Source organism: Eleutherodactylus coqui, chromosome 4, assembly GCF_035609145.1.
Source record: "Eleutherodactylus coqui strain aEleCoq1 chromosome 4, aEleCoq1.hap1, whole genome shotgun sequence".
NCBI classification, from domain to species: domain Eukaryota; kingdom Metazoa; phylum Chordata; class Amphibia; order Anura; family Eleutherodactylidae; genus Eleutherodactylus; species Eleutherodactylus coqui.
The window spans coordinates 109,942,983-109,962,059 of NC_089840.1; the positions used below are offsets into that span (position 1 = coordinate 109,942,983).

The 19,077-nt window shown below is 40.7% G+C and overlaps 1 protein-coding gene and 1 long non-coding RNA gene across 5 annotated transcripts in view; one reads left to right on the forward strand and one right to left on the reverse strand.

Annotated features, from left to right (window-relative positions):
* Positions 1-19,077, reverse strand: part of NDP (norrin cystine knot growth factor NDP) — a 118,183-nt gene that overhangs the window by 51,749 nt on the left and 47,357 nt on the right. For all 4 annotated transcript variants that reach the window (XM_066599980.1, XM_066599982.1, XM_066599978.1 and 1 more), the window contains one exon: positions 4,592-4,939. In XM_066599980.1, coding sequence (XP_066456077.1) covers positions 4,592-4,765 — 174 coding nt within the window. In that variant the 5' untranslated portion in view covers positions 4,766-4,939. The remainder of the gene's footprint in view (positions 1-4,591; positions 4,940-19,077) is intronic.
* The window catches only part of LOC136625625 (uncharacterized), a 54,379-nt gene that overhangs the window by 20,962 nt on the left and 14,340 nt on the right, over positions 1-19,077 (forward strand). The gene's annotated exons all lie outside the window — the stretch shown is intronic.

A 19,077-nucleotide genomic window follows, 5' to 3' on the forward strand; every position in this document is an offset into this window, starting at 1 on the left:
AGTGAGTTTTGTTGTGTTAAAATAAGAGAACAATTGTTTATCAAATTACTTAAGAGAAAGTTATCATAGTAAAGTTAAACCTTGCTACACCTGTACCCGCAGTATGCTAAAGGGAACATGTCACCCAGTTCATACTGCCGAACTATGAAGGTATAACCATTATCCCCAGGTATGCGTTATTCTGAAAGGTAGCAGTGTTTCAGAATAAACACACTTTGAAATTTGACTCAGAACGGAGCTCCGAATCAAAGAGGCAGTGACAGCTTTCCCCCCTTTTATGTATAGGGGGGGAGGTTTCAGTCAACATGCTGCAGGCAGGGAGAGGCCTGTGCGGCTCACTTCTTTGACTCGGAGCTCTGTTCAAACTTCAAAGTGAGTTTGTTCTAAAACACCACAGCATCTCAGAATAACACATACTGTACACATAAGCAATGGGCATACCTGCCCCGGGTTCATGTTGTCTGCGGTTTAGGTCAGGGGTCCCCAACTCCAGTCCTCAGGGACCACCAACAGGTCATGTTTTAAGGATCTCCTATAGTAAGAACACCTGTGGCAATGTCTGAGGCACTGACAATAATTACATCACCTGTGCAACACTGAGGAAATCCTGAAAAGATGAGCTGTTGGTGGTCCTTGAGGACTGGAGTTGGGGAACACTGGTTTAGGTGATAAGTTCCCTAAAAGTGAATTTTTTCCCACCTAATTTCAATAACACATTGCTCTTACTAGAATTGCTCTGCATTAGTGTTTCTCAACTCCAGTCTTCAAGGACCCCCAACAGGTCATGTTTTCAGGATATCCTATAGTAAGAACACCTGCGACAATATCTGTGGCACTGATAATAATTACATCACCGGTGCAATACTGAGGAAATCCTGAAAACATGACCTGTTGGGGGTCCCTGAGGACTGGAGTTAGGAAACAATGCTCTACATAACCACCATTGCCAGAACCATGGCTTGTCTGATTAGTCTCATGTGTATTCCTTGCTACTGCATACCACTATCCAAATAGCTAATACCTGACCCCCATTACTATACTCTTGTGACCCCCAACCCTCTGTGCTATCCTTCCCAGTACTTTTCTGGTGCACATAGTAACTGTGCCTGCTACTATTCCTTTGGTCTGGTTTCACTGCTGGATATCAATCACCTAAGTATCAGGGACAGCCCAGTACCTCAATCCTAAGCAAAGTTGTGGGAAAGGTGGTGTGCTATAGGTAATACTGTATTGTGCCATCAGTCTGGTTCTTTTCTTGGGTACCACTGGAAGCAAATCGCTATGCTGTGAAATCATTAAAAACTGCATCTCATGGTTACTCATGTTTTCTTTGTCTAAAAAAATAAATTTTGGAGATTTGAAACTATTCCTTATGACAAATGTATTAAAATACAAAGAAATCGAGAAGGGGGTGAATACATTTTCATGGCGCTGTATATTATAGTTATAGGTAACACCAAGACATTGCAAAAATCTAAGCACATTGCTTTATGTCATGCATGAAATCAAGACCTTAAGTCTACCACCCAATTACAAATATTTACGGGCGGTTACAAATTCAGGCATAACTCCCTGTAGTTAAGACATTATACAAAAGTACAATTCGTAGAAGTCTAAGATATGTTAATATTAAGAAAAAGTAGGTATCTTACAACGATCATGTTGTGAAGCCCAACCCTACAAGAAGGAATCTGCTTCTTCAGTATTTTTAAGGGTAGGGCTATGACTTGAGAATTGCATGTCATGACTTTTAAAATATAACTGAACTTTCAAAAAACTTGACTTACGATATGGAACATGTCAGACGTTTTAATCAGTGGACACATACTGAAACCTCACCGATTGGTAAAATAAAGGGACAGAAGTGCTCATCTTGGAGCAGGCTCAATAGAAAGTCTATGTGGGAAATGTATGAAATTGTCGGAAAGAAAAACTGCCCTTCTTGCCCATAGCAGCTAATAACAGAACAGTATTAATTTCTCATAGTATTTTTTTTTATAGTATTTTATAATAATGTGTAGTAGTTTTGCCAGTGGTAACGAATACATTTTTTCTTTTATACAGTTTTCATAAATCTGCCTCTTCATTTTAGCAATCAATTGGGTTCTCAGTAGAGATGAGCGAGCATACTCACTAAAGGCAATTACTCGATCGAGCATTGCCCTTAGTGAGTACCTGCCCGATTGGAAGAAAAGATTCGGCTGCCGGCGGCGGGGGAGAGCGGGGAGGAACGGAGGGGAGATCTCTCCCTCTCTCCGCCCCCTGCTCACTGCCACAACTCACCTCTCAGCCACCGGCAGCCGAACCTTTTCTTTCAAGCGGGGAGATACTCGCTAAGGACAATGCTTGATCGAGTAATTGTCCTTAGCGAGTATGCTCGCTCATCTCTAGTTCTCAGCAATTGGATATTCGTTAATTAAAACTTCTATCGTGACTTTAACATATCAAAAGTTTTTTTAAAAGGTTAGATACATTTAATTTTTTGCATCTAAAGCCAATACATTGTGCGGGTATGGTACACAGCAGAATATTAGACGTATATGTTTAATGTTTACCTGGATTTGTTTGTTTCTATCTGAAGGATAAAGATGCTTTAAAATGAGCTACACATTCCAAGGGATGTTCCCTCAGGCAGTGTGGATTTAAAGCCTATACCAATTAAGTATATTGTAAAGCTACAGCTGAAAATAGGTTACATAACAAGAATGCCTAAAAGTTTCCCTGGTGTACAGATGTATCAGAGTTTAACAATACTTTTAATGTGTTGTGATAACTTTCTGCACCATAGTTTATTTACACCTTTAACTTCTTTACAATGAGTTAAGAGAGCAATTGGTTTTTAATGGCTGAAGATAAGATAACTAAGTTATCACAATCAAGTTTAACATTGCTGCATCTGTAGCCTGACCCTTTCCTACCCCTCTGTTTTGAAGGTGACCCTACTAATAGAAAATAAAAAAGTACTTAAATAAAGCTTTTGGTTGCAGCAGTTTAAATGAGAGGATGGTCAGAAACGTATTTGTCTTAGCCCTTTAACTACCAGTCATTTTTGAGTCTTCATTTTCATTTTTTTTAATCCTTGCCTTTTTTTCTGTCAAAATAGATGTATGAGGGCTAATTATTTTGTGGGACAGGTTGTATGGCAATGGCCAGTGGCAGGCATTTGCATAGTCCGCCATAAACTGCTTGATATGACACAAGGGTCTGTTGAATCCCAGTCACAAGTGTGACTATTGCAGTCCTTAATGCTACACTATTGGGTGTGCCATAACCCCTAATGACCAATTATACTCTTTTTGACAGTGGCCATTAAGGAGCTTTATTCTAAAGTCATCACCTTTTTACGGTGCTGCATCAGAAACCTAACATGGGTCTCATGCCAAGAGGAGCAGGTGCTCGAATGTTGGATAACAGCCTGGCACTTGCTCAAAACCTCCAATCCCACTGATTAACCCTTTACATGCTGTAGTCAATGAGATTGTGGCATGTAAAAGGCTGACAAAGGGAGGGTGCTCCCTATGTCACCCATTGGGCCCCTGTGATATGACCACAAGGTCCAGATGGGTTGCCAGGGCATCTGAAGGCTTGAATATGGCATCCAGGTCTGCCAGCTATGGTGGTCTACAAGGATCAGCCTGAAGTATCGCAGTGCGTTATAAGAATGACAAAAAATAGGGATATTCAAATCCCTTAGTGGGACAAAAATAAACAGTTGAAGAAAGTATTTTAAAAAAGTAAAACAATAAATAAAACCATCAAAACCCTACCTTTCCCTCTTTACTATATAAATAAAAAAACACAAATCTGGTATTGCCACATTTGTAACAACCCAGAAAAAAAAAATTAGCACATTTAACCTGCACGGTGCATGCCATGAAGAAAAATACAAAAAAAACATTGCGAAAATAGCCTATTTTGCCAATCACACCTTATAAAAAATGGAATAGAAAGCGATCAAAATGTCGCATGAATCAATAAATGGTACTATTTAAAAGTACCACTCATCCTTCCATAAAAAAAAGCCCTCACACAGTATCGTTGACAAAAAAAAAAGAAAAATGTTAGGAGTTTTTAAATTCAGGGTTAAAAAAATATATATTTTTTTAAAAAGTGTAAAAAAAAATTGCAAAAAAGTCCCCTATATAAATCCTGACATAATCAGACTGACCGCAGAAATAATTTAACAGATTTTTACTGCACTTTGAAGGGTTTGTCACTTAGGGGTTAAACCAACACTACATAGCTTTGCCTTTAAAAATAGTTATCAGTCTCAATATCGTTTTATGCAAGGACCTACAAGTTAAACAACAAAGCATTTAAACAATTTTCCCATAAACATACAGAAAGACCTCTCCAAAAGACCACCTGTTTGAGAATACTACCCCTACTCTAGAGCACATTTTTTTCAGTGTTTTTTTTTATTTCTTTATATTCTACTGATAATGGACTTTTTATTTGAGAAGAACACCATTCAAGAGTTGTAATGGGATTCTGTGCTAGATCCAATATAATAGCCATCCAGTATGATTAGAATAATGTAGGAAGAGGTACAAATATAATAAGATAGCAAAAGAAAAGACAGTGACTTTACCTTTGCAGTGCACTTGTGCTGTGGATGATTGATAGAATCTACATAATGGTGCCTCATACATCGGGCTGGGTCCGATTCTGTGATGAATGTGTTACTTTTTTTAATGTCGGCCTCAGTTATTATTGCCATCAGTGACAGTGCAGTAATCCATGAGACTAGGACACAGTTTCCCATTGTTCTAAAAAATTCTTAAACACAGTAAAATGAGGACCTTAAAAAGGTAGAATCCAAAAGTACAAGCCGTGTGCTGTACAGACACTGATGTCAGCTCCTTTCATTATCTTCCCTGTAGCCATTGGACTTGGTGCCTTGGTTGGATAGAGAAGTGGTAATCCATTGTTGCATCTGCTGTAAGGTTGAATAAAGAAAGATCTATTATAACAAATAAGCAGAGAATACGTTAGTTATCTATCTATCTATCTATTTATCTATCTATCTATCTATTTATCTATCTCATATCTATTTATCTATCTCATATCTATCTATCTATCTATCTATTTATCTATCTCATATCTATCTATCTATCTATCTATCTATCTATCTATCTATCTCATATCTATCTATCTATCTATCTATCTTATATCTATCTATCTGTCTATCTACTCTTGAATATGTGCATGAAAATTTTGCAAGAATTTTGGATATACATACAATATAGATATGACATATATGCAATAATTACTCTTAAAGGAGATGTCCCGCGCCGAAACGGGTTTTTTTTTTTTTAAACCCCCCCCCCCGTTCGGCGCGAGACAACCCCGATGCAGGGGTTAAAAAAACCACCCGCACAGCGCTTACCTGAATCCCGGCGGTCCGGTGACTTCAATACTTACCGCTGAAGATGGCCGCCGGGATCTTCTACCTTCGTGGACCGCAGCTCTTCTGTGCGGTCCACTGCCGATTCCAGCCTCCTGATTGGCTGGAATCGGCACGTGACGGGGCGGAGCTACACGGAGCCGCTCTCTGGCACGAGCGGCTCCATAGAAGACTGCTGAAGACCCGGACTGCGCAAGCGCGGCTAATTTGGCCATCGGAGGCCAAAAATTAGTCGGCTCCATGGGAACGAGGACGCTAGCAACGGAGCAGGTAAGTAAAAAACTTTTTATAACTTCTGTATGGCTCATAATTAATGCACAATGTATATTACAAAGTGCATTATTATGGCCATACAGAAGTGTATAGACCCACTTGCTGCCTCGGGACATCTCCTTTAAGTATAATATGCAGTGCCAGTGAAAAGTTTCCACACACATACTCATTCAGAATTCTTTTATATTTTAGATTACACTGGTCAATAGTAAAAATATTTCGGACTTGAAAATAGGTATTTTTTTAATCATTTCCTAGTAGAATAACTAAAATGTAAATCGGATACCATAATGCTAAAAACTTAGAATTGATATGTAAATATTACAATACGAAAATGCAATTAAGGGTTCTTCAACTTGTTTTTTTTACCATAATTTCAGGTTAGAATCCAGGATGCCATGTGATTGTAAAAACAATGTGATTGTAAAAAGTTTGTGTATCTATAAAATCTAATGTCACATTCATTTTTCTCGACCCAAAATTAGGGTAGTTTAGTTATTTTAAGAAAAAAAAGAACTTCAAAGCATGTTTTTAATACTTTGATTTTAGATTAGTATATCTTAAAAACCAGAGCTAATAAACAAAATCTAATGTCATATTCATGTTTCTCGACCCCAAATTAGGGTAGTTTAACTATTTTGAGAAAGGAAAAAATTGCATTTTTGTTGTCCAGTGTTATTTAAAGGGGCTGTAGCTTTTCAGACAATGCCTGTTCATATGAGTCTGTGTGTAGCTCATTAATCTTGTAATATACTTTAATTTAAAATGTTTTTGCTTTACCACTGAAAATCAGGTTTGAAGTGGCTGACATTAAGGCCGCCTGCAGACGAGCGGGTCGGATCCGGCAGCGAGAATTCTCGCCGAGCGATCCGACCCGAGTGCCTGCAGGGACGAGCGCGTACTCACCCGCGCCTGGCGGCCCCGGCTCTTTCATGTGCCGGCTGCCGCGCAGCCGGCGCATGCGCAGACCGGACTGGCGGCCGGGTGAGTGCGTGCCCCGCAGAAAATTAGAACATGCCGCGGTTTGTTTGCCGCGCGAGATTTCGCGCGGCCAAACCGCGGCCGTCTGCATAGGAGTGCGTATTTTAATGCACTCCTATGCAAAGTTTCAGCGGCGGAAATCCTGCGGCGGGATTTCCGCTCGTGTGCAGGCGGCCTAAGGGTCTCTGAGCTCCTCTGAAATCCAATGTCAGTTGTTAGGTACTGGGCCTCTGTAGTAATAGGGATACTGGAACATATTGGCTGTGAAGGAGGGACTGTTTTCATAGGATCAGCTTCTCTGCACATACACAGCTCTCAGACCTGCTTACATAGTGTCAGCAATCTTCACAATCTCTGCCTCTCCTGGTGTTTGTTAACCATTTGAATGCCTGACTTCTACAATCATGTTGGGAAAGCAGAAGGGCGGGCGTTCAGATATTGCCTCCCTGCTAATTGGACCAGAAATCTAGCATTTCAGCATGGGAAGTGAGGGAAAGGAAGTACAGGACAGTGAGCTACTAGCAGAACAGTAAGCTTGCAACATGTCCCCTACCTGAAAGTGAATTGCAAACAGTGGGGCAGCAGAAAAATGGGAAAGTCCACCTAAAAATCAGAACCTAAAAACGTTAAACAGGGTGCATAAAGCAGCAAATGAGTGGGTAAGGAAAACTTTTTATATTTTAGAAACTTGTTGAAAACTCAGATACGCTTTAAAGAAGTCTCCCTTTGTAACTGCGTGGCACACTCTTAGATTTCTTACAACTAACTTCATGAGGAAACCATCAGTATAACTTTTCCCACAGCCTTGAAGTGCTTATGTATACTAAGCACTTTACTGCTGTTTTTCCATGACTCTCCAGTCCAAATTATCCCAAATCATCATTTTGGGGTTAAGGTCAAAGGAATGTGGAGGCGAAGTCATCTGATACAGCACTCCATTGTTCTCCTTTTTTGTCAAGTAGCTCCTACAACTAAGAAAAACAAATGATGGCCCAACTAAGTGGAACCTAAATGAAATGGCATGTCACTGCAGAATGCTGTGGTAGACATGTTGGTTAAGTGTCCCTTCAATTCTGTATAAATCTCAGACAGTGTCAGAAGCAAAGCAGCCCCCACACCGTGCTTCACAGTCGGACTCACACATTCAGACTTTATCCATTTAATTTCTCTACAACTTATACATTGGATAGGGCAACAAATCTAAAAGTTTTGATTTACCAGACCAAATGAAAGATCTCCATTTGTCTTATGTCCACCACCTGTGTCCCTTGGTTCCAGCAATTATCTTATTTATTTGACTCACTCAGTAGGGTTTTCTTGTAGCAATTCCACTATGGAGGCTTGATTCACACAGTCTCCTAAACAGTGCATATTGAAATTAGTCTGCTGCTTGAACTCATTAAACCATTTAATGAAAATCGAATCTGGGGATGTTAGCAGCTGACTAGAATAAACTTTTGCTGTGCAGTATAGTTAGCTTCTGGTCTGCTTTTCCTATGGTGACCTGGCTTATCTTAGCATTTTATGTTTTTTGCCAGTGCACTTGAACAAAGATTTGGCAGTTTTCCATATTGACTTATCTACACTTCTTAGAGTAAAATTAGCTGGCCCTACTTCACTCAGTTGAGCTGTTCCAGCTATACTGTGAAATCCTATAAACAGAAAGACCCAAATAGGGCTGCCTAAGACCCACCCAACTTGTCAATTCTGCTGATTGGCAGGAACAAAAGTCAAAAACTTAAATGGTTACTGACTTTTTAAACAAATTGTGCATATATAACAGCCAATGTGTTAACTAGTAAAAGTGAAATTCACTTTATTTACGTAAAATGAAATAGCAAACAAAGGTTTTTCATTGTACAATGAAATGTGATACAGTTTTTCAATATTTTCCAAGTCCAAGATGAGTCTGATTGCCTTTCTTGAAAGTAATAACTTAATATGGGACAATTGGCATCCACCTCATGGGAGGGTTTTGCCTTCCTCTGGATCAATATGGTAGGATTATAAATTGGGCCTGATGGACATCTATCTATTTTCAACTTTATCAACTATTTAGCTAGTATGCTTTCCAGATCAATTCCTCACAGCTTTCGAGATCTCTTTACAGGAATTCAATAGGAACTTTCATTGTTTATCTCTACTGATAAAAATCATTTGATTACTCGTTTCCAGAATCACCTTGACCTGCATCAGCTGCATGCATGTAACCTGAATGCAAAGCCATTACAATTTTCCCAGAGTGCAGTCTCACTTCCAGACATGTCTAGTTTACATTCCCTGGTAAACAAATCGCGGGATGTTCTATTTCTGGGCGGGTCTCACAGAGGCCCGCACAAAAATATCAATGGTGACAGGCCGGCTCCTCTCTGCGCATGCGCATAGCAGAGAATGAAGACACCAGTAACAGGGGTAAGCTGCAGGCCTCTGCAGGGGCACGGGACCGCATCCCGCTGCGAGAATTCTCGCACCGGAATCTGACCCGGCCGTCTGCAGGCGGCCTTAAGAGCACCATTTTTCTTGGTTAAAAGTGCACAGTGCAACGTATTTACACTTCTTTTCTCTGGTGCCAATTGCATGGTTTCTTATTTAACCCCTTAAGTACCAGGTTGTTTTGTACCTTAAGGACCAGACACTTTTTAGGGATTTTACCCATGTGGCGATTTTACTGCTCCATTTTTTTTCCTTTAGCTACTAAAATTATTTTTGCTGCGTTTTTTTTTCCGTGACATATTGGACTATTTTTTTAATATCTTTTTCACTGACTTTTTTTTCCGTTTTTTAGTTTTATTGGGGGTAAAATGCTAAAAAAAATGATTTTTTTAACATTTATAGTTTTTTAAAAAATTATTTTTATATTTACACTAAAATAAAGTATGGAAATGGGTTCCTCTATTTATTTCGGATGTTTTGATATATAGTATGTATGGTTTTGGTTTACAGGGCGCATACGGCGACGGTTTTTGTTGGCGTCTGCTTTGTGTTATTCTCTTTCTTTTGTATGTATTGTTGTTTTATTCTGTTATTTTGTTTTACTGATGTATGTAATTGTGTTTTTTACTATCTGTGTCCCCCATGACGTCATATAAGACCTCTGGGGGACACTCACTTTTTTTTTTTTTTAACTTTATTTGACATTTTCCCACTGTAGCTGGGCAGTCCATAGGACCCTCAGTTACAGGGGAAAGCAACCCCTGTGGTGACATTAGTCACTTGCAGAGCTGCCAGGGTCTAAGTCTGACCCTCCAGCTCTGCAGTAGCAGGGAATCCCGGGAGGTCACATGACCCCCCGAGGCTCCCGTAGTGAAAGAACTTCTTACTTTCACTTTGCCCCGACAGTGCTCATTGAGCACTGTATATCGGGGAAGCAGAAGGCAGGAAGGGTTAAAAAACCCTCCTGCCTTCTGCTCCAGGGTATCAGCTGTCACTAACAGCTGATAACCTGTTCCTGCCTCTGACTGATTGCAGAGGCAGGAGACTTAGAGCACCGCCGTATTTTTACGATCGGTGGTCCTCAAAGCCCAGCACCAGCCGCCGTATATATACAGTGGCTGGTCCTTAATGGGTTAAACAGATGGCGATCCCCTGGTGCTTTCACCTGTAAACACAGTCCCTCCTTCCTCCATTTACAACACAGCACTCTTTTCCAGTCAAAATCAAAATGGCCTATAACCAGGCCGTGGATAACAGGTCCTTTTGTTAAACTCTAAACTTTTGGGGGCAGATGCCAGACTCCTAACAGTACATAGCCACTAGCTTCCTTGCAACATTTCTGTCAGACTCACCAGCCTTTGTGACTTGTTCAATATTTCTGACTGACATCAATGAGGGTTTCTTCTCCATAGCTCACCAGTTGCCCCTTGTATGTCTTATTAGGTCTCAGACCTCTGCCCGTTCTCAGATACACCCCACAACATACCATGTGCTCACTCTTCCAGAGGTGCCAAACTCACTTATAAAGACACAACTCAAACCAGAGGCTTAGCTAAAGGTTCATGGGCCTGGATGTAAAGGTTTAGCATGGGGGACCTTCCACAACTTTCCTTTGCATTGTTGGGTCTGTTAAGAAGCCCAGCAATACAACACTAACAGGCGGCATTGCTAGAATCTGAAAAAAAATGGCAGAGGCTAAATGTAGGGGTCCCCAATGCAAAATCTGTAGGATGGACCTTCAACCACCCATGTGCCATTCATAATACTGGTGTTTTCTTATGTGATAGAGGAGCTTTTGGACCCCTAAGGCTCAAGGGTAGATAGCGACTGATACCTCAAACCTCACCTATGAGGATAACAGCCCTTATAAGGCCACATCTTCCACTATCTAGGATATCAGGAAAGCAGCCCCTTCCAACTGACACCACCTTCTGTAGGATGACAATCCAGGAACACTGTTATATAAGAATGGTGATACAGTTGAAACAATAGTGAAAAGTTATATTCTTCATAAGGCGATAACATGTAATTTTGCATGTTTTACAAAGCTGCAGAGATACTGCTTTATCTGTCTAGTTCTCCATTGGTATCAAATGATAATGTCCTGTACGCACCGCTGTTTTACCGGTCAGGCATGCTCAGTGCCTTCAAATTCTGTAATGACGACACAGTTTGTACAATCGTGAATATGCATTTGTCAGTAACTGGCAGGGGGGCATTGTGGGAGATGTAGTTTTTGCACTCCCTGGCTGCCATTCTAAATAATAATGTAGAAATCAGAAGTGGGCTAGAAATCAGCAGTGGCGCAGGTCAGCCAAAAAGTTACTGAAGTTCAATTTTATGGTTTAGATGGACATAATGGCAATAAGTAAAAATGTTAGGGAAATTTGGAAAAGTTTGCCCAGCCTTCACAATACCCCAATTTCTACTCTATGAGCCAGTGGGTGCTCAAACTTCATGGGCACAAATAATATGAACAATGTAATATTGTCTCAGCATTACAATATCCTCACTCTTAAAGGCACATCAACATTTCTCAACAGTGTATTATAACACATCGTAGCATTATATGTAAGAAGGGTGACAGTACAAACTTCTAAAGAGCAGACAATGTATAGTATTTAAGAATGCTGTTTATTTGTGCTTACGGGACTGGATAACTTTTGGAAAACACTAAACTTAAACACATTCTGCCTAATGCCAAATCCCCTGTACAGCATATTAATATATTTTTTTTTGTAATTTGCCCCATATGCTTCTCAAAACCCATAAACTGCTTTTTATTAACTTTTGGCAAAAAAGAGAGTTTGCAATCTGAGAGAACAATATGGGTGTACATATGAAACAAACACTACCACAAAGCTCTGGGTCAGAAACTTGTTCAGCATAAAAACAAGATCCTACACGATCCCTGCCCGTTGGCATTTCCTCACTATTGATGTGTTAAGAAGCCATGTTACAATTAGAAACAGATGAATATAAATTACTAGCTTTGCCAAGACTTTAAAGCATTAACATGCAAAATGCATAAAAGTTATATATTATAATATACGAGTTCCATTAACCTCTTGCTGACCACTAGCTGCTTTTTAGCATTTCACTAGTCTGAACTCAAATCTGGCAGAATGTACTACTGTATATATATATATATATATATATATATATATATATATATATATATATATATAACATCAGACCAGTTATTCAGTTATTGAAATGGCCAATTATGGCTGTAAATGACCAAGAAGAAGACAGATAATTTCCCCCACTACTTCCTTTCCAATAGATTTACACGATGACCACTCACAGTTTTTCTGCTGTATTTTTTCAGCAATTTTTGGAAAGATCACATGATTACTGTGTCTGCAATGAAAACAGAACTACTGCATCCAAAAAGGCAAAGAACTGTCAGCCTCGGGTGTTTTTCTCTTCCTCCTAACATACATTAATGATAATTGCCCATTTTCAAAGGCCATGCAATCAAACAACAAATGAGAAAACAAATGAGGATCGCTCATACTAAACCCTTCCAATAACTGCTTAGTGTCAATGAAAGTAAAATCGAGCACTGATCAACTGGCTATATCAATGGCTCATTAGGGCCTACTCACACCGGTGTATTTTGGAGTACTACGAGCGTAATATGCACCAAAATAGGACATGCTGTTTTTTTTTCATGCACATGTGAAAAATGCAGGTCTGAATGGCCCAATGTCAATCAATGGGGTTTTAGCAGTTCAGCGTAAAGAAGAACAAGGAGTCCTGGAAGTGATGTTATGGCCCCATAGAGCCCTGATCTCATCATCATCCAGTCTGTCTGGGATTACATGAAGAGACAGATGGATTTGAGCAAGCTGACATCTATAGAAGACCTGTGATTAGTTCTCCAAGATGTTTGGAACAACCTCCCTGTCGAGTTCCTTTAAAAACTATGTGCAAATGTACCTAGAAGAACTGATGCTGTTTTGAAGGTGAAAGGATATCACAACAAATATTGATTAAACTTAGATTTCTCTTTTGTTCAGTCATTTTGCATTTTGTTAATTTACCAAAAAACTGTTAACACTTCTATATATAAAAGTATTCTTACTTAGCAGCTTTTTTTCACATTGACCTAATACTTTTATACAGTACTGTAAATATAACCTGCTGTATAGTAAATGTACAGCAGTCTGAAGGTTGCTTTAGTAGGTGAGGGACACACCACTACATCTGTATGAACTAGGGCAAAAAACTCCTTTAAATGTTCACTATATTTTCAACAAATATTTCAGAAATATAATGAATGGGTAAATATAGGAAACGTTGTAGTATACCTTATGAGAGAAAAATGAATCTTACTCTGCCCATCAAAGCCTCCACCCCACAGTTGTTCATTTGGTCTGAATTTACAGCTGCATTTGTCTTAAAAGTCCAGATGTACTTTCAAAGCACTGACAAGATTACATGTTGCCCATAGAAGTCTATGCAGGTGGGGGGTGGTGGTGGAAGAGAGCATAAACTGAAAAGAAAGGAGAGAGATTCACACAGATGCTGCTCTAATATGTCACGATCGTGTGGGCAAACTAAGCACAGGGCCCACACGATCGCAACCAAAGGAGGACTGGGTACGCACACGTGTTTCAAGCAAACTGACCCTGTGGTACACAGGAGGATGACATGGCCCTACCTAAGCGGGGACATTGCCCCAATAGGGCAGCCCAGCGGTCTTCGGATCTGGGCCCTAGCTGATCCTAGGAGCCACACACCAGAACAGGATGCATTCACATGCCACATGACAAGGACTAACCAACAGGACACACAGAGCCAGAATACACAGCATACAGCAGCCACAATGCAAACACTAATAGCAGATGGTAAGCTGAATATAAATGCGAGGTGTTAGTTCGTACATTGGCCAGTTAACTTAGGCTGCAAGCCCCGGCAAGGCCCCTCCTATCCTGCAGTCCCTGCACTAGCAAGACACATCTACTAGAGGGCCTTAGGGGCCAACCTAGCGCAAACATAGCAAACAAACTCAGCAGACCAAACTGACACAAAATAAACGTACAAATGGACATGAACAGCAAGGCACAGATCACACAGCAAGCTGCAACAGGACAGAGAACAGGTAACAGCACACATGTCACAGATACATCCAAACAGTACAAGACCAGCTTCAGACTGACCAGGAGCTGGGTTTATATGTGAGCCCAGAGCCAGAAGATTGGCTAGCAGGAGGAACCACACCCAGCCAGCTCAATCATTAACCCTGAGAGTGCTGTGCTGTTGGAAGCACAATAATACAACATGTCTCAGCAGCACACGTAACATAATAGTTTCCTATTTCAACACAGTGCTCGATTCACAGCTGCACTGCTTAGTATTCGTCCGGCTGCACACGACTGGGTTGGATACTGCATGCAAGAGCCCGCAGCAGAACCTAGCTCCCGCTTTCTTCTGTATTGCGGATGACCCAGTTATTGTTACACGGCTTGTTAAAAGGTCTGACATTGACTTGCAGGAATGCTGCCTTCCAATAGTTGGTGCTGTAGAGGCATTTTCCCATCTTGCCATTTGCATATTTCCCAAAGAAACATGCATGTCTTATGTCTTCTGTCACCTACTAGGTGCTCTCCTCAAGGAGAAACGATACCTTTCCTGATCACCAGGAAAGACCAACAGCATGTATGGGTGTACGTGATCTGCAAGGATGGATTCATAGCCAAATTAGTTCAGCCCATGGATGAGTGGGCTCAGAGAATGCCATGAAAAACTTCCGAAGAGAATACCACTGCCACCACCAGCTTGTGTTCTTCCAGCAATGGTTGCAAGGTGTTTGTTCTCTGATGTTTAATGCCTTACATGCCAATGTCCATCCATTCGATGAAGCAGATAATGCGATTCATTAGAGAAGGCAACCCTTTACCAATCAGCAGTGGTCCAATTCGGATACTGCCTGCAAATTGAAGCTTTTTCTTCTGAATGATCTCTGTTAGCATAGGTGCAGTGACTATCAATCTCCTCTGGAGCCCCATTTGCTGCATTGTTGCATTAGGCACACGTTTGGTAGCACGCTGGTTCATTTTCATGATGAGCTGCTCCACTATAGTGTATCAGTCAGCTCTTGTGTACCTTCATATCCAATGTTCACCTCTCTCATCAATCTATCTTTGTTGCACATAGCAACCAATCACAGTGCAGCTTTCATTTCTTATACTGCTTAAGTAAAATAAAAGCTGTGCTGTGATTGGCTGTTATGAGCAGCAAAGATTTTTTTTAGACAGCCTTAATCAGAGTAGGATGCCGGCCTAATTTTCTGTGGCCCACTCTATACAAAAAAACTTAACTGGAATGTTGTTTACCAGGAAATATTTTAATTAGATTCACTAAGAATAAAATAAAAGCCTGCGAAGGCTTTTGAAAAATTCTGCCACTGTCTACAATAGTAGGCCATTGGGGCAACATGCAAAGGGACCTCCATGCTGGTTTGCCCTGAGTATTTCATGTATTCGAAATAGCTGACCCCTTTACAATATAACCATTATTTATACTTCCAATGAATAATTTTCCTGAGCATGGATACACTCTTTGCCAAAAAAAATCAAGCCCGTAGAAGGAGTTGTCGTTTTGCTTCAAAACTCAGCATGCAGTCTCAACTCAGGCTGATAAACAAATTATTATAGTTGTGGTGTGATTAAGGTAAAGATACTTGTTATTGTTATTTGTATAGCGCCAACTTATTCCGCTGCACTTTCAGGTAATTTATTTATTACCCCCCATTTTACCGACCATGCAGGGAACAAATGAGCAACCTTCAGGTCGTGAGCAAGAGCTTACTGCTGCCTTAACAATTTGCACCACACAAGGCCCCTGATTAGATGAATGGTCTTCCAACATGAGGCCCTAGATATAGTTCCACCCTTGGCCTATAAAACGGCTCTCAGAAGCTCCTTGTGTGCAGTGAACTCTTTTGCTGCTTGTGTAATGCTTGTAGATATGCCACAAGAACACAATAAAAGAGCTTTTACCTAGTTTACAGAATTTGATAGGGGGTGCATTATTGGAATGCGAGAAACCAGATGGTCGTATCAATGAATTGCTGCCACCTAGGTTGTTTGACCAGACTATTAGAAGGTGTTAGGACCAGTGGATGCTTGACGGCACTCATACGAGGGAGATAGACTCAGGACACTCTCAACAGGCCACCAGTAGAGATATTATGGATATTATAGATCTCCTTGGATTCTTTAACCTTTATGTAAGTAAGCAATAATCATATAGATTTATGGATCTTAATATACTAAAAAAAAAAGGAATGTTAAACATAGCGCTCATATACATCTTTTCAGCTTAATTGACTTGTGTATAATAGAATATAAGCCCCAAAATGTCAATATATATTTTGAGACTGACAGTACATTACCATATAAGGCATAAGGTTCCATCTATGTCAATATAGCACAAGAAAAAAGGTAGAAAGAGCCTGGCTGCACACAGGGGGATTTGCAGTGTGGAATCCGGAGCAGGCATCCGCTTCCGGATACCGCAGCAAATACCGCCCATAGCATGCTATGGAAAAGCGATCCTTCCTGCTCACGAGCGGAAATCAATTGCAATTTTCTGCTCACGGGGAAAAAAGCGAAGCAGGCTCTACTTAAGTGCAGATTCCACGTGGACAGTCCCCATTGAAGTCAACGGAAGCCATCTGATCGGCGGCCCCCTATGCAATCATCATTGCTGAAGGGTGGCGGGAGCTGCGACATCGCCTAACATATGTGCTGGTGCGATGGCCGGCACATCCGCAGCACAGATTATGAAGACTGCGGACAGGTACACAGGGGTCCCTGGCCAGGCACAGGGTCAGATTCTGCTGAATGATACCTGCATGTGGAATCTGACCCGGCTGTGTGCATGCCAGCTAAATTCTCAGACTGTCATTCTCTCTCCCTTGGATGGGTATGGAATGGTAGGTGGCATCATATTTTCATTTTGGCCATGAAGTTTTATGTTGGATATATTTTATGTAAATAAATATTTTCACTTGCTAAATATAAAACATATTCAGATAAAGTGGACTGCTATCAATCATTATAATCTACTTATCTGGGTCCTCTGAGGATAGAGGGAATTTCACATTGCCAGAATTCAGAGCTATTATTGATTAACTCTAATAAGATTTAAATAGCTGTCTACAAGATGGAATTTTGGCTTTACACCCTGAACTGGGCTGTGCTTCAAACACAGCAGGCAATATTCTCTCCGGAATTAATTTTCTGTCAAGAGATGACACTTTGATACGATTTATGCTTTTTATCTAACTATGAAGGGTTTTAAAAATTTTATAAGACAGGTAAATAATTCATGGAAATTAGTAAAAAGAATTCTGGTAAAAATGTATGTAGCTGTAAAACCTGATCTTAAATAGTAGTAGTAAAGTAGAACCTGGATAAATCTTACATGTGATATTATTTTTAATGGATTCATACAAATATTCAATTTTTTTTATTTGTAGACAGATAGGACAAGCCTACCCCCTAACAGTCACATTAAAATGGCAAAAACTTTCCTGAAAATGTAACTTTTATTGTAGATTTTTAAATTATGTTTCAAACTAATATAGTTGGTGCATACCACAAGTATCTAAAGTCCATTTTAGATATGCAAGTCATAGAGTTGTCAGCCCCTTTGGCCATTCTGACCAGACTGTTAGGAGGTTTTGGGACCAGTGGGTGAGTGAGGGACCACAAGGCGACAAGGCTCAGGACACCTTAAATAGACCACAAGTAGAGAGGATCATCTGATCGTTCGATAAGCATGAGCAGTGTCAACTGCTTTGCTGTCTGTAGAGACAGGTGGCACCATTGTTACACCTCTGTGTCTCTGAATCATTTCCAGGCATTTGGCTGAAGGACATTTGGTCTCACGGCGCTCATTATGTGTACTGCCTTTGACACCAGCCCGTGGTCACCACCATTTACAGCAGTGTTGTGAACAACGAAATTGGACAATACAGAGTAGAGCCTGGTTGTCTTCAGCACCAAATTCAGGTTTAGTTTGGGCACTTGTAGTGTCCCAGAACATCATTCTGGACCCCTCCAAATTGTCATACATGTCTGTCTTATGTAGATGCACTGTGCAAAGCTGTCATGTCTAATTTTCTGTATATGTGTTGCACCGCTGCAGCATCGGAAGGGTTAACTACATTAAAATCATTGCTGGGAGTTTGGTTGCAATTTAAGTGTATCTATCTTGCTATGTCATGTGACGTGGTGTGCATGAATCTATAAGTATGAGCGATTGACAGTGGAGGAGAGTCAGAGTCCGTCTTCAGACTGCTGAGCAGCACCTATCTAACACAGGAGGGTTTGCTACCACAAAGGCGCATGAGGGCACCATCAGCTCTTGTGCCGCTGAAGATGGAGGAAAAGGAGAGACCGCCGGACCGTATGTGCAGTGCATGGGAGTGAGTGAGCCTAAATGTTTTTCCCACAAAGTCCCAACACAAGAGCGAGCCATAGAGTAATTACCCTTGCCATTGACAAGAAGTGTATAAAGTTATATAACAGTGCAGAAGTCTACTGAACCTCTGAAGATAATATTGCGATTTATTGATAATTCCTATGTGGCCGTCTGAAGTATAGATCACCATATAGTGGTACACCTGTAACTGACACCCACGCGTGCTGAAGTCTATGACAGCGGAGTGATCATTACTGCCATTCTGTAGCCATTGACTTTCATGTCAAGTAATTGCTGAATATGTAATAAGTTTGCCTGCACTGTAAACTCTGCATACTGAAGTCTACTGTATTTCATGGAAAAGTCACCAGTAAAGTTTTACTGGGCCTCCCCCGTTCCGGAGGACCCGAGGTACTATGCACTTGTCCAGTGTCATTAATGCGCCGAGTGTGAATGTTGGTGTATGGAACGGTGGTGTCATGAACTGACAACTACTTCCCCCATGCTTGCCTGCTGTTACAGGTAACAAGAAAGTTTGTCTA